Here is a 16,006-nt window from a genome sequence, read left to right on the forward strand (position 1 = left end):
GCCTGCTAGGTCTGCAGGGTGGTTGCCATTGGAATTGTCCCGCTCAGGGTGATTGGTGGGGTCCTGCACTGCAGCCCTGGCTGTGTTGTGGACTGCTACCTGCCTTGTTTTGGGTGCTCTAGTGACGCTCTCTGAGGTCCTTGGTGGGGCGGTGTGGACAGATTCCCAAGACATCATTTCCTCCCCTCAGCACCAACCCACGTTTATTCTCAGACATTTATCACCTGGTAATTTTTTTAATTAAATTTTTCAGTTAAAGAGGCAGAAACGAATACATATTCATCATTTCTGTTAATAGGATCAATCTTGAGTTTCTTTTGTTTTAAGTCTCTTAACGGCCTTACTCCTCTTTATCTGACGGACCTGCTGCATCCCTACACACCACAACGTGCTCTCAGATCAGCTGACCAGATGCTTTTACCTGTCCCTAAGACATGATATAAATCCAGAGGAGACAGCGTTTTTTCCATTCTAGCTCCAAAAGTCTTCCTCTGCAAGTTAAACCGGCCAACTCCCTTGCTGTTTTTAAAAGTTGTTGAAAAACTCATTTTTATTCTTTGGCATTTAAACAAGAATAAATTGTCATCTGTGTCTGTGTGTGTACTTTTATTTAGCTGTTTAATATGTCTTTTTTTATGATTTCATTTTTTACTTGTGCTGGTTTTATGCATTTGCTGTTACTGTACAGTACTTTGGTCAACTGTTTTTAAAGTGCTTTAGAAACAAAAATGGTATGGTATGGTATGGTATGGTATGGTATGGTATGGTATGGTATGGTATGGTATGGTATGGTATGGGGTAAATCACTTTAATCTGCTTTTGTATGAAAAGTGTTTCATGAATAAAGTTTGATTTGATTTGATTTCCCACTTGCTGTTTACTTTAGAGCATCCACCATGTCTAGCAACATGCAGCTGCTGTGAAGTCTCCTGTGTGCTTTGGAAACTGTAGAAAAAATGGTTTGCATGTGATGAGCTGGCAAGAAGAACATGTTGGTGGACAAGCCATTGGTAATTTGAGCCAAGTCAAGTCCCTCAACTAACAACATACTTAAAAAGACATCCTTCTTTTCTAAAATCAGGATTTAAGTCCCGGTTTTGGTGGTTACAAAACATCAGCCTCCAGCAGAGCTGCTAGCTGGTGTGAAGCCAAAAGGAAGGGTGCATGCTGTAGATATAAAGGATTTACAACAGTGCAGAGAAAAGGAAAAACCTAAACAACCTTACTGTATGATTCATTACTATAGAAGGTATTTTCCACTACTGTTGGTAAGTAAACACTTGATGACTCATTACACTAAAATAAGTTATTTTTTTGCATTTATTTTTTTATTTAATTTAATTATTTATTTATTTTATTGGACTGAGTAACACTGTTACAACTAATGGAGTTCAATGAAGGGTTTATATTTGACATTTTTCTGTTGGGAAAATGGCCCTGATAGACTGGCGATATGTCAGTGAACACATGTTCATAAAGAAAGTTAATGTTTTGTCAACTACCATTTCAAAGCCTTGAGTTGAACTTTTGGTTATTGCTATTTGGGTATTTTTCAAGCATGTAGTGATTACATTTTAATCTCTGTGCAATAATAAGACTTATGGATATCCCTCGGTGACCAGCAGCATAGTGATCAGAGAGAGTGATGGCACCATCATAAAATACATATATTGACAAATATATTTTCTTTTTAGAGGTGGATTAGAAGGGGTCCATCTTGCATTTTAGACAGAAACCCTGTTAAATTTAGTAAATGTGATCACACAGCCCCAAATTTAGTGAAAATCAGCAGGGTGTTCAAGTACAAATCCTTGTGAAATGTAAATCTAAACAAACTATAGATGAAGAGAAACAGGAAAACCAGCTCATCCCTATTTCCTGTCAAAGCGTGAAGCTGCACAAACCACAGACGTAAAGATACTGCTGGCAGGCACTTCATAATTATGTCAATTTGCATTACAGCCACATCTACTGAAAACAAATAGCTCTCAACAATGTGGTGCAGACTGTGTTTAATACTGAGTAAATTACAATGAATACCAGAATATTTAGCACAGAATTAATATATTTAGGACTTTTTTTTTAACAAGAAAACACTGTACTTCCTTCCATCAGTATATTACCCTTTCGTTTCTCTTTGCCCTTCATGACAGAGACAGTGTTAAGGTTTAAACACACAAACACACACACAAACACACGCGCACACACACACATAAGGAACTACTGAGTGAGTGAGTAAGAAACTGTTTAAGAAGACAAAGTAAAGAGCTCACTACCCAGAGTTAGAAAACCACTCATCTAAATCAGGGAAATTATGATAATGGGGCATTTCATTATTCTCCAACTCACTTCAAATCAGTCACTGACATCACATTATTATAGACGTATTCATATAAACAGATTGGATGGCATAAATAGGAAGCTGACACCTTCAAAACTTTCTCATTTGTTTAGTTTGATGTTTCTCCTCATGTTGTGCTGTGAGACGGGAAGTCTCAGGAACGGGTTGCTTGGGGTCACTGTGGTCACCATTCGGGAGAGGGGTGCTGTATGGCCAAACACGTAACTTCCAGATTCTGGGCTCACTCTGTAAAAATATGCAACAACATTTTGTTTTATATTAAGTAAAAACTTAATGAGACAACCCTCATTCCCGTGCATTAACAAACAGCTAAGACTTTAACAATAATACTGATAAAGTCCCCCAAAAAATCCCAGGGACGTATGACCGTTGCAGCAGACTGTTAATCAATCCAAGTACTTGTCTATTTTTCCGTTTTGGGAAAAAAAATATGGGAGGCCAGCCCAACCAACAGAGGAAACAGATCTCATGGGGTGTCAAGCACCAGGAAAATGGATCTGGGTTGTGAAAAACCACCGTTACCACGAGCTGCTCTGGATCCAGCCATCTGGAGATGCCTGCTCCAAAAGCCAGTAAACTTTGCTAAACCGATGCCCAACTAGGAAACAGGTTTCCACCTCCTTAACAGACAGCCAAGACTCCTGGAGAGGTGTGGTGTTTGAATCGACTGTTTTCATTCGTGTAAGCTGACATTCAAAGAGTTTTCCTGAAATAAAATACTTATAATATATATATACATTTTATATATATATATATATATATATATATATATATATATATATATATATATATATATATATATATATATATATATATATATATACACAAACACACATTATATATGTGTGTGTGTGTTTGTGTGTAAATGTGTGTGTGTGCACATAGCCTATACAGATGCATTTACAGAGCTATAAAGAAGTAATGCTAACCCAAAAATGAAAGAAAAATGCATCTCTGGAAATAACCAAAAATTAAAAATGACTGACTGACTGACTGACTGAATGAATGAATGAATGAATGAATGAATAAATGAATGAATGAATAAATGAATGAATGAATGAAATGCATAAGCTAATATATGTACCTCGGTTATATATTACGTACATATCTAAGCTGAAAGCACTTTTTTTCATGGAGGAATACACAGCAGATACCGGATCCCATGTTTGTGAGTAGATATGAAAAAGAAATATAGGCCATGTTGGTGGAATATCAGACACTTATCTAATTTTACAAAACAGGTTTTACTCTAAAATATTATGTCTTTAATTTTTTTTTTTTTTTTAAGAAGAAGTTTATTATTGCTCAAATCAATCCTTATTTGGGGACTATGCAGTGGAAATAAGCTAAATCCAGGATATTTATACTGTATGTTTATTAATGTGCACTGTCCTCTCCAAACAACAGTCAATAAATTTATAGAAAATAACAATCCAAATGTAACATACTGACATTTCTTTCTTTTCCATAATTACTCTGAGTTTATTTTCCAACTCTTCTCAGTAAAATCTGATCACATCGATGTCCTGAAGCTGGATAACCAAGCTGATGTCGCCCTCTAGTGGACATTTATCAGAGTTCTCATATCTGTGTGTGTGTTGAGCACGGTAGTAAAATGGTGATGAAAGTATTGAGGATATGAGGAGCAGTACTAACAAACGCAAGTCTCTGTAGGAAATAATGATTAAAACAAATATCTCACCCTGATAAAGTTGTTTCAGCAGCAGCAGAGTTAGAATATAGAGCTTTGCCTGTGTAACCAGGGATGGTGGTTTGACTGGCAGAAAAACAGAAGGACGTGCATTAGAGTCTCTTATAGGAGGCTGATATATGTGCATTTAAAAATGTGCATTTTCATAATCTGCTTTGGTTACAGACCATTTCATAAAAAGTAAATGCTAATAAAATAGTTCAGAAGAACTTCAGTGTCTCACTGAGCTGTAAGTGTGTACGGAGGGATGATGCTCCTCTTCAGGGTCAATGGGTGAAAGTCTTCATCTATATTGTCAATGTTATCCATATTTTCAGAGCCAATTGTGCCACTGCCAATTCAAGAGAACCCACACATGAGGACAGGTCAAGGCAAGCCCTCATCAACCCAGTGGTAATTTCTGAAACATGAAACACTCACGTGTACAGAGGAATCTGACCCGATCTCCGATATCCACTGCAGCTGAAAATAATCATTTAGAAAAAGGAAGACTGATGCAGTAGTTCACTTTGAACTGATTGTCAATAACTTACAATGTAATGGGTTTCTTAGCATCACTCCTCGATCGAAGCTGTTGTTTGTTCCACTCTGCACCCACAGACTTGCAATGGAGAGAAAACAACTGTTCTTTAAAAAGATTTTAGAAAACATTACATTGATAAAACACCTCACATTCAAAGCTAGAAATGCTTGACATTTAAAGGCTAAATCTTTTGTTTGATCATAAATTTCCTGAACACATTGAGGGGTTGTGAGGAAATACAAGACCAAAATACAGACTTAATACATACATTGAAGAACTTAAAACAAAACCAAAATTACTGTCAAAGCAGAGAATCCAGAAACAGAATGACAAATAATCAAACAAAGGTCAAAAACGCAGTCAGGTTACAGTAAATTATGCACCAAGTATTTGACAAAAATAAATGAAAGGATAATATGTTCTGAGAGAGGTAAATGACGATGTTAAGGTAACAAATTACAGCCAAGAAACAAATATCTTACTGAGCAAATCAAGAAATCAAGTGAGTGGACACAGGAAGCAAAATTGTTTAACATAGAAGTCACACAGAAGGTGAAACTACTGTAATAAAACCCAGCAATGCAGAATCCATGACAGAGAGAAAAAAATCAAAAGTAAAAAATGCTCATCCCTACATGTCAGAAGTTCAATTAGTCCTTTAGACTGTGTGTGTGTGTGTGTGTGTGTATGTGTGTATTGGGATTTTCAGCTGTATAGTAGTAGCGGAATGATGCATGGTTCAATAAATACTATGCTACCTGTGTTTACTGTAATGAAGGAATATGAACATGTAACCCAGAGAGACACAGAGGCAAGCTTTTCACTTGAAAGTATTCAGGCAAATGTGCTGCATAAAGTGGATCTATCAAGAAAAAAATGGGGTAACTGTGAGAATTGTGCTTTGCTGTGGATGGATCAGCCCAATGTGGCATTATCAGGTACCAGGTTCAGAATTACAGCTCACAGATCTCCAGTCAAGGTTCTGATAATCATGGTATGAGAATGAGGTTGATTACATTGTTACGTTGTTCTATTAGTATTGATCTTTCCATAAGAACAGATCACAAACAGAAACTGATAATCATCTCTCTTTGAATTCTCTTCCAGTAAGAGAAAACTGGTATTAAATATGACAATAAATTAAAATAAAAATGAAAAAAAAAAAAAAAAACCACAAAGAAAGCGTCCATTAAGAATGACCCTTTTAGCCTGTGGGAACATGTAAACATTTGCCTGTGAGGAAGCAGCAGCTTTGGCAAACTTAGCAGCCTTTACCTGTTCTCCAAGGCTCACCTGCCACTTCTGAGGCCTGTTGTTGTAGCGCTTCGATGAAGAAAAGTCACTCACTGGGTCTGCTGATTTCTCCAGGGTAGTTTCTGGTGGCTTTAAGGGTCTGGGTAACTTTGCATCCCAGTTGACTTCCTCGTAACTCCTGTAAAGAAGCGGCACTAACATACTGAATGAAACACAGTGGCCTCAAACTTCTTGATTGCAACACGATTAACTCAATTCCCAAAGGTTATTTGCGTTCATTTGAATTTTTAAACAACCTCCCCTCCATTACATAAAGTCTATTAGCAGGCTTATTTAATGAGGGGCTGATTCTTCCCCAAGGCTTAAAGCAAGGCTACACCTCATCTGCATGATTTCACTGAGCAGCGGTTAACATGAAAAGAGGGCACGTTTCCTGCTCATGTCATCATTAGAACACATATTCACAGCCAATTACCTATAAAAGAAAATTACCCTGTGTGCTGGCTTTACAGCAAGGATTATACGGGAGGTGAGCTTTATTTATCTTTACCATTACAGAAATGAAACTACTTGATGTCAGCATACTCTTACCTCTGTGTTGCAGAAGTGTATATGAAGTGTTGAACTGCTGCTGAGTTATCTGTCCACAGATTCTGTTTAGAAGAAACAAATTCAGTCTCTCCCCAACTATATCATTACGGCAAGCCCCCCCCCCCCCCCCCCCCCCCCAAAAGGCACAGCAACCAACCCAAGAAGGTCAAGTACATTTTATCTTCTCCTCTCAGGTCATACTCAGGTTACTTTGATCTGGTTGCTGATATAATCTACCAGACCATTACATCTCATATCTCTGACAGCTTTCTGAATCTGTTTGTTCAGGAACTGTGCCTCTGGAACAACAAGAATTATTGATCACATAAGGTCAAGCTGACCACTTTTGTGTGATATGAACCTCATAATCTCCTGCATGATGATGTGGAATATTATCTGCGATAGTAGCAGACATGTTTCTAAAAGTAATATAACCTAACCAAAATAATATTAATTAAGAGTCATGTAATAAAAGTACACAAATGCTGAGGAGCTTTGCAAGGCTCTGCTTTGGCTACGCCATATTTTAATTAAAGAGCTACCATGCTGACAAATGAGCATGTACTGCAGTGCTTGAAATGTTATGTTGTTTTCTGGAGTCAAATCATCAGACAGCTCTGAAAGCAGAGTCTAATAACTGATTTAAATAAATAAAATAAAATATCAGGGCTAATTAAACTTTTACTATTTAGGAAACTGATCAAACAAATCGTTTCAGGGACCTCTGATGAGTCATTAGCTTGCCGGGGGGTAGAGATATCTGTTTCACTCAGATATCTGTATTTCTCAATTTCTCAGACAGTGTCACTAAAAACTATCAGAACGCTCTGGCCCTGTAAGCTTCACCCCCCTGTGTAAGTAACATCTGAACTTTTTCCCAACAATACCGGTAATAACAAGGCCACGTTCTTTTTCAGAGAAATTCCAAAATAGGTTAATGAAGCAGTTAGCTCAACCTAAGAACAACTGGGGAGAAAAGTCCAATTTTTTATAGTTAAGTGTTAATTAGGCTCTCTAACAAAATAATATTAAAAAAAAAAAAAAAAAGAAAAAATTTATTTTGTGGCCCTGCGATGAACTGGCGAGCTGTCCAGGGTTTACCCCGCCTTTCACCCAAAGACTACTGGGATAGGCTCCAGCTTCCCTGCGACCCTTGATCGGATTCAGCAGTTTGAATAATGGATGAATGAATTTATTTTGTGGCATTTTTACCATTTATTGCTGTGAAACAGATCAAAACGATTGTTGTGTCTTCAGCTTTTTTGGTGTCCACCAGGTTGTAGGACACCAGTGTCTTATGGTGTACAACAGGGTTTTGAGAAAAGTTTCTACTATAAAGCAATGCAAAATGTCTTTACACAAACTGTATGTGTAAAATATGATAATTTTGGCTTTATAGGGTTAACTGTGCTGTAGAGATAAACATGTTTTGCCTTCAAATGACAGCTTCACCTTTGGCTTACATCACATGAACAGGTTTCTTCAAATACTTTCAAACACTTCAAAGTCTCAAAATTAGTTTTTTTCCTAAACTTTAACTTTGGTCTTCCATGACTGTCTTCTCTCATTAAAAAATCTGAAAATATCTTTTTAATGATGCTTATATATCTCAGAATTTCATGTTCCATCAGCATTAACAAATCATCCTGGTCTAGATGCAGTAATATAGGCCCAGACAATGATACTAACACCACCATGTTCCACAGGTTATGTAAACTTCTCATCCAAGCATAGTGGTTTTCTATCTCCAAATTTTCTTTACTCATTCATATAAAAAAGGCCACATCATTGTTCTTCAATGTGCTGCTAATGGTAAATGTGTGAACATTGATAAGTCAATGTGACGCCTGAGGTTTTTATGACTCTCAGTTATACCTAATTGTCATTTGATTTATTCTTGCTAATGTTTTGGATTACATTTACACAGAAATTGATTAGAGTCCATCAAGCAAAGTACTTTCATGCTTACAATATAGTCCAATGTAATGTTAATATTTGCTTTGTAACAACACATTAACTGAGGCTGACCTGAAACTAAATATTCCTAAATAAGGCTGGCAATGGATTGAAAAAAAATGATACTCTAGTGGATCACCAAAGTAAAAAACTCACCTTATGGGGGGAACAGTATCTGAATCAAATCCATTGCAATCTATCGGACAAATAACTCACTCAATGCACTGAGCTGATTTTAAACCCTCGCTGATACTGCTAACACACAAAATAGCAAGATGCTGTATGAATGACTAATGGAGCTCAAGCAACATTGTGTTTACTACATTTGCTGAAATACTAGCATCCGTCAAGCTTCCACTTTTAACACATTTTCCACTGTGGCTGACTGCCAAAGAAAGCTTCTCCTACATTGTAAAAACAATGTCAAGCTACTTGTGATTACTGCAGCTGGCAGGTTTAGAACAAAACGGTGTGACAATATAATATTGTCAAAGTGGACCACATAATAGTGCAATGATGAGATATAGGAGGAACAGTGTGTATTTGTGGATTATTGTTTCATATCTATTTCTTTTTATGATAGAAAAGGGATTACTTCGCTATTGTGGTATGTAATGATGTGTAATTTGCAGTGTTACAATGTAGTAGATTGAGTCTATAAATCAAAGTGTGTTTATGTGCTGAGAGAGTTAAAGAAGCAAAATGAAGGGAAAATAAGTGACCTGTTTAATGCAGCACTTATCTCAGTTGGACAACACAAACAAATTGAAAATAGCTCTGTGTACTTCAGCAGGAAAGCCAATTATTACTCACCTGACATAGAGCTGTTTTATCAGCAAAACTGTCATGTATTGTCGCTTTTGTTGTTGCCCTCTGTGACTGTAGTTGAATTTCAACAGGACTGGCTGAACCTTGGGACGACACACTGACATCAGGTCTCTGGGACAAATTGTAAACAGTAACTATGCACAGCAGCAACTACACTGAAGGTCAGATTATCCTGCAAAGATGCCCTTGGATGAAACTTAGCCAGGGGGCTCTTCTTTACCACCTCCTTTTCTCTCTGAATGGAAATCCTGCTGTCTGTTGTTGAATTGTGCTGTACAAATAAACCTGCCTTGCCTTTCAGTGCCCATCATGCACATGACACACAAATCCAGTCTGCAAATGGCAGCTAATCTTATTTATACAGTATTGTGCCTGGAGGCATGGATGCCAGCTAGCTACGGTTCCATCTTTATATTAACTGCTTTAGACTTGTTATGTGTCACTTTATTTGTGATCATTTCATTGAGGAGATTCTTCTTGCAGGGAGCTGTCCAGGCAGATTTACAAAGCTGTTGATAATAAGAAATACAGCTTTCATTGAATTTCTTGGAAATTTGCTTTATATTTGCATGTGTGAGTCTGTAATAAAAGCATTAATTTAGAAAGGAAATATAATTTACATCAATTTGCATCATAGTAACATGATGGAATCTCCAGCTGTCATAGAAAATGTATTTATATGTTTAGCAGTGCCAGCTTACCAGCAGATGCTCGTTTATAGGCATATGTTTGATATCAGGATATACACACACACACACACACACACACATATATATGTATATATATATATATATATATATATATATATATATATGTGTGTGTGTGTGTGTGTGTGTGTGTGTGTGTGTGTGTGTGTGTGTGTGTGTGTATGCAAATGCTTGCAAGGAAATAATTTGCAAAACAGTATTAAAAAAGAAATACATTGTTGAGCTTTTCATTACCTACATGAATGATTTGTTTTATTACTAGGTAGACAATTTTGTGTAGCCAAGTTAGATTGTATCTTGTAATAATTTCAGAATAATTTCACAAGTGCAACTAAAACCTTTTAAAAATCCTGTTTTCTCTGATTAAGAAAATGAGACTTGTATTCAAGTCATTAGCTGTGATGGGTGTGATTACAGATGAATTACCAGAAAACTGATTAAAACAAACTTGAAGTCCAACCAGAGATGTCTCTCCTCTGCATTCTGGTGCAGAAATGCATTGCCTTACCGGGAAGTAGAGCAATGCACTTCAACTTGCTCTCTTTTTATAAACAACAGACAAAATCTCACAATCTCAGTTTACTTTTATATTAAGTCAAAAAAAATGAAATCTTTAGTTACAGCTACTTGATAACTAAGTTAGTTGCCAATTAATTTTCTATCTATTAAAGTAGCAGACTAACTGTTTCATTTAATCCACCACAATCCATCCTTTACTGCTCTCCAGTAAATAGTTTATCTATCCAACCCTGCTCTTAACTCTTATTAACTTAATTCATGCTTAAATTACTGCTTTTATACCACGTAGTCTTTCTCTCAGGGGTGCACTGGGAATCCTCCTGGAGTTCCAGGCTTTGTCCTCTCTTGTATCGACAGAAGTGTTAGAAAGATGTGGTGATGTTTGGGGCCTCTCTCTGAAACCCGGGGGGACCCACAATGCTGATGCCACATGATGGAAATCAATGAATCTTGGCCGACCTTTGATCCCCAGGTCCACCTCAGCTCCAGCACTCAGCTGACCACTGCAAGGGTCCACTAGTGGGACATCACATCGTAAAGGAGCCAGGGAAACATGCTCAGCATGGGGATGAAGTCCCTCATGTCCGCCACCAGACCTGCACAAACTGGAGTTCAGTCTCTTGATGATGTGTAGCTCTGCAGAGAAGGGTGTTGAAGGGTCTAAAAGTGCTGTCATTCTCGCTTGTGAAGGAAGCTCCAGGGTGCTTGTGTTTATGTGTTGAGGCACGTTGCCCAGAGACCGTTTTTGTTTCCTTCTCTGATCAAATTACCAACATGCAGAGAAGCGAGGTGTACGTCCACATACCTTTTACTACTGAAGAGCTATGACTCAGTCAAAATCCTCTGGACTCTATTCTGGTCAATGCAGTTTCTGTGAAACATTTATGACGAATATTTTTGCTTCTTAGCTGTTCCATTTTCCACCTACAGCAACTAATTTATCAAACTGCCTAAATAAAAATGCTTAGCCTGTAGTGAGGGGGCGATTATTATCCATGGGAAATTACTCCACACAAATGTGTTTTGGTGGCAAATGATAAACAGAAGACTTGACCCTGCCTCTGGGTTTGGTGTACAATTTCAATGTGGGTGTAAGCAACTGATTAAAATTTGTTTCCATTTGAATCATTTGTCTGCTTTTTATCCAAGTGACCACCAGATGGAGTGAAAGAGCCAGTGTTGTCCAGCTTTAACACCTAACATGACACGCATGTATGTCCTTTTCCTCATGGATTAAACAGCAATTTACAATTATCACACACGGACAAATAAAAATTCTCGGTGGTCATATTATAATGATGCATTGTGAGATCTCTAATGGGTATTATAATGCAAGAAGGTGACCTAGTACTGAGTTGTCCCTCAAGAAATATTAAATAGATTTTCATGTGCTAAATGAGTTGTTTTCCCAGCCTCAAGTGGTACTGCTTGAAAGAGAAACTTCAAATATGAGCTGTATTTTTAAAGTTAAGAGTAAACTAAATGAAAATTATGTAAATTGCATAAAGGCAAAAAGTGCTTTTGCAAAGGGGAATAATCTGGTGAAAGAGCGGGCTTGAAAGAGCCGTCTTATATTCAGTGAAGCAAGAAAACAGAAATACTATTTGCCTCACTGCCTATTAATTAGTACGCTTGAACGTTTTGTTGAAATGTAAATAGCCCACACAAATATATAGGCGTGCACAGCAGCTACATACGGTTCATGCAAATAGTGAAAGCATACTTATACGTGGCTTTTTCCTTTGGAGTTTTTTCATTTTAATGTGTCAGTGGTGATGATGGTGATGCATGCTGATAGATGATTTTCACTCAGGCTGTCATTAGCAAATGTAAACACCCAAGAGCTGTTGAAAGAGATGTGTAAAAATAGCCTAATTAGAGTTATTCTGATAACTGAGATGTGAATGTGCCCAACTCCCACACAATGTTCCCCCAACAAAGGAAGAGTACAAATGACACTGATGAGATCTAATGTGTCCCTCTACTGAAAATCACTGTTCAGACAATTTAAAAAAAAAAAAAAAAACATTTGTTGCATCAGTGGTATTTCTCATGAGGGTGTGTGCAGTATTTTTCAAACAATTCTAATGAAAAGGTCTCCATAGATCCAGAAGTCTAAATGATTTATTGCATCTGGAGTCCATTAATTATTGCCATATCAGAAATTCCTCATTCATCATACTCTATCCCCCCTCTGTGATGTAACCCAATTATTTCTGGTCTTTTTCTTTTGTTGCAAGATTTTAAATACCAGCCCAAGCCTGAGTTGAGTGTAAGTTTTTCTTTTCTTTTTTTTTTTTTTTTTTTTTTTTTTTTGCAGAGATTCAGATATTTCTGGAGTCATTACCATCCGAGCAGCCCTTGTTACTGGATCCTGTGTTATTAGTCAGCTTGTCTGCCATTCTCCTGACTCCTCTGCAGTCTCAGAAATTATTTAAACCTCGCTTCTCGCCCATGGTGCAAGGACCAATACTATAGTGCCGTGGCCACTAATTTGCTGAGGCTGAAGTCATCTGTGAGAAACTGTTGCTCTGGATTAAGAGATGATGTTGTGGCTGCTGCTGCAGAGGGCCATCAAAGCGCAACGCTCAATTGTAGTACTGGCTGTCTGAAGACAACATGCTCTGGGCTTGGAATTATCTTTTGTTAATCAGACAAGCAGAGATGAGGGTGACCGAGGCTGGCACCTCAGGATCAGACAGGCAGGGCTGGAACGTGATATGTTACTGAGAATGAATCTCTCTAGTGGTGAGGGCTCTCCATAATATAGACAAACAGCACCGTTCATCAACGTAAGAGCGACCTGCAAAATAATTAGCTAGATAAATAGCAGCCGGTTGCTGAAAGATGTTAATGTGTGCCGTTAAAATGATTTCTGTGTCTTTGATGTATTAGATATGTGTAGGGCTGTATCTCATGAGAGCCTTACATTTATCAAGCCATCTTTTTGTCCCCAGCCATGTTATTCAACTAAGTTTGCACAAAGCTTCATCAAAACTAAGTTAGTAAGCTTAAAGGAAACACTGTTGGGCTTATGTTCATATGTTTTTGTTAACTGATGAAATTGCATGACTTTATTTATAGTGCCAAGGCCTTAAGTCATAGATTATGGGTCATATTCATCACAACATAAAAGGCAGTGAATTGATTACTCACCGTTGAACATGGATGCATATGATTAAAGGGCAAACAGGCTGACATGGACTCTGCCTCATGCTGTGTGTGGCACTTTCAACCATTTGGAAAAATCCAAACAGAGCACAGAGATGAAGCTCCCATGAGGGTTCGGGGTAGTTGTGTCCTAAGAGAGTGGCCCAGGGCTTTATTGTAGTGCTGCTTCCCTACCCTCTGTATCTGCAGCTCCCCGCTTGTCACACTCAGTTTGCTCAATGAAGTAATGAATATGCCGCTGTACATATTTCATGAGGGAGGAGGGAGGGAAAAAAAAATTGTCTCCTTATAATGCATTTAATATGGAAGTCTTCACACACAGTTCCCCCGTTAAGCACCCTCTGGGCTATCATGATGCTGTGTGAGCATGATGTTTAATGTTAACATCCCCTGAGGGAGAGTCAGCATAATGCAATGTCACTTTCAGTGATGAATCTGTTGACTGAAGCAGATATACAATCAGCTGTAAATCATGGCTAAGTTTGGAGAACAGTTCCTGCCCTCTTCGGAAAGAAGGCAGTGGGCGCGCAGGAAATAACTGGTGGAAGCAAAGCTGACCGAGTCAGCCACTCAAGAAGGTGACTCAGTCACATCATTGCTATCTGAATTACCAGGAAGCACACCCACAGGACTTCCAAAAGCAGAAGATTATTAAGAATGAAAAGGAGACATAAGCATCCAAAGATAAATGTAAATGAAAACAAGGAATAATCAGCGAGTAAATAACGGAGCAAATGAGTCACATTGGCGTACTATTTTGTACCCCTCAAGCGAAAATATGAAATTTTGATGCAGTTGTGAACTGATTTTTGATTTGGATGTAATGTGCAAATTGGTAAAATGCTGATCATCAGAGCTTTTTTTTTTTTCCCCCAAAGTACCAGTAAGCAATTAGTTACAAGAGGCTGACTGTGACTGCTCAGAACACCATGAGAGAGACAAGGCAAAGCAGTCTTGAATTAAAACTTGAAATGACAAGAAATAACTAAAAATGTAAAGTATCGATGCTCTGTCACTCAAAACAGAATTAATTTAAATGCAAACCTGACTTTAAAAAGTATGTAAAATGTAATATGATCCACTTTAATCCCTCAAGCTTGAGGCTTTTTTGGGGGGGTGGTGGGTGGGCTTTCACTTGAAAAACACCCTCAAACTCAGGCAGCAATACCAGAAAACCAGAGAAACTCACAATAAGTACCACTGGGTCTCTTATGCTTACTGTCTGGTCAGCATAACATTTAGAAGAGAAAAATTAAAATAGACATTTTTTCTTTTATCTAATCAGAAGTGTAATATAAGAAGTAAGTACCAGCAAAAAAATTGCAAAAAAATTCATCAACCGACAACCTCTTCAACCTGAATGAAGCATATATGGAAACCCCCTAGACTGGTGCTCTTTATATTATATTTATTCATTATGTTTTCATGATAAAGACTGTAAGGTCTTTTACGAGACTAATCCAGCGAGGAAGAGGTTAAAATGAAACAAACACATGTTGCCTATGAGATGCTTCAGCTTGTCTGACAGAGGTGTGAGAAAAAGCCAGACTAAAAAAGTTGTTTTGCATCATTTCTATTTTCAGAAATATTTCCTTTGGTCTGAAAGAGCCATGCAAAATACCGCTACGAATTTCTGCTTTTGATCTGTGCATAATAACACATTTCAGTTTTCCAATTATGTTTAAGATGTTGCACTGGGCAAAGACAGAAGGAAGGTAATGGACTTTTTCTGTTGCTTGAGAGAGACAGACTTGTCCTTTGAGACCTTAGTCTCCATTATTAAACCTACAGCACAAAGCCCACCCAAGCTTTGTTTTTTTTTAGATCTACTCTGACCAAGGTGAAATTACCTACTCTTGAAGCTTAAAGCAAAATAAAGAAGCCACCGAGAGGTAGCTGAGAGTGAGCCTGAATAGCTCTCTTTCTTTTGCTCTCATTTTTTGGGGGGAGGGCGGACCAAAACACAAATCTTGCAGGGTTGTTTGCATTAAGGTCTGACTTCTTCCTAGTTTTTCAGAAACAAAATAACCCCAGGGGGATGCACAGCAGCATGTGAGCCAGTGGCTAATACATTCACCGGGCACATTCACAGTATGTAGCAGGACCTGGATGATGAATAACCATGCAAGGGCCAAAGAAAATAAAAAAAGACCACAAGATGAATGTTGTTTTGCAGAAGCAAACACTTAGTATTCCATGGTGCCGAGACAAAAGCTGCCTTCTTTATGATAGCTTAACCGTCCAAAGCTGCTATCTCTAGTCTGACAGCAACTTATGCAGATATGTGCAGCTCCGCATTGCCCTGCTGAATTGAACCCTCCTTGAAAAGTGTTCAGCAAGCAGGTCACATTGGCATTGGCTGTCTGTTGTGGATAAAATTGTAA

At 37.9% G+C, this 16,006-nt stretch overlaps 1 protein-coding gene across 1 annotated transcript; it reads right to left on the reverse strand.

Moving 5' to 3' along the window:
* Nucleotides 1-2,442: 2,442 nt before the first annotated feature.
* spmip7 (sperm microtubule inner protein 7) lies at nucleotides 2,443-11,127 on the reverse strand (the record flags this gene model as incomplete). Its single annotated transcript, XM_079248739.1, has 8 exons — nucleotides 2,443-2,587; nucleotides 4,065-4,139; nucleotides 4,297-4,404; nucleotides 4,607-4,674; nucleotides 5,872-6,028; nucleotides 6,442-6,503; nucleotides 6,652-6,740; nucleotides 10,734-11,127. The coding sequence occupies 8 exons, from the start codon at nucleotides 11,125-11,127 to the stop codon at nucleotides 2,443-2,445; spliced, it is 1,098 nt and encodes a 365-aa protein (XP_079104865.1).
* Nucleotides 11,128-16,006: the final 4,879 nt, after the last annotated feature.

Source organism: Telmatherina bonti (assembly GCF_933228915.1).
Source record: "Telmatherina bonti genome assembly, chromosome: 11".
Taxonomy (NCBI): Eukaryota; Metazoa; Chordata; class Actinopteri; order Atheriniformes; family Telmatherinidae; genus Telmatherina; species Telmatherina bonti.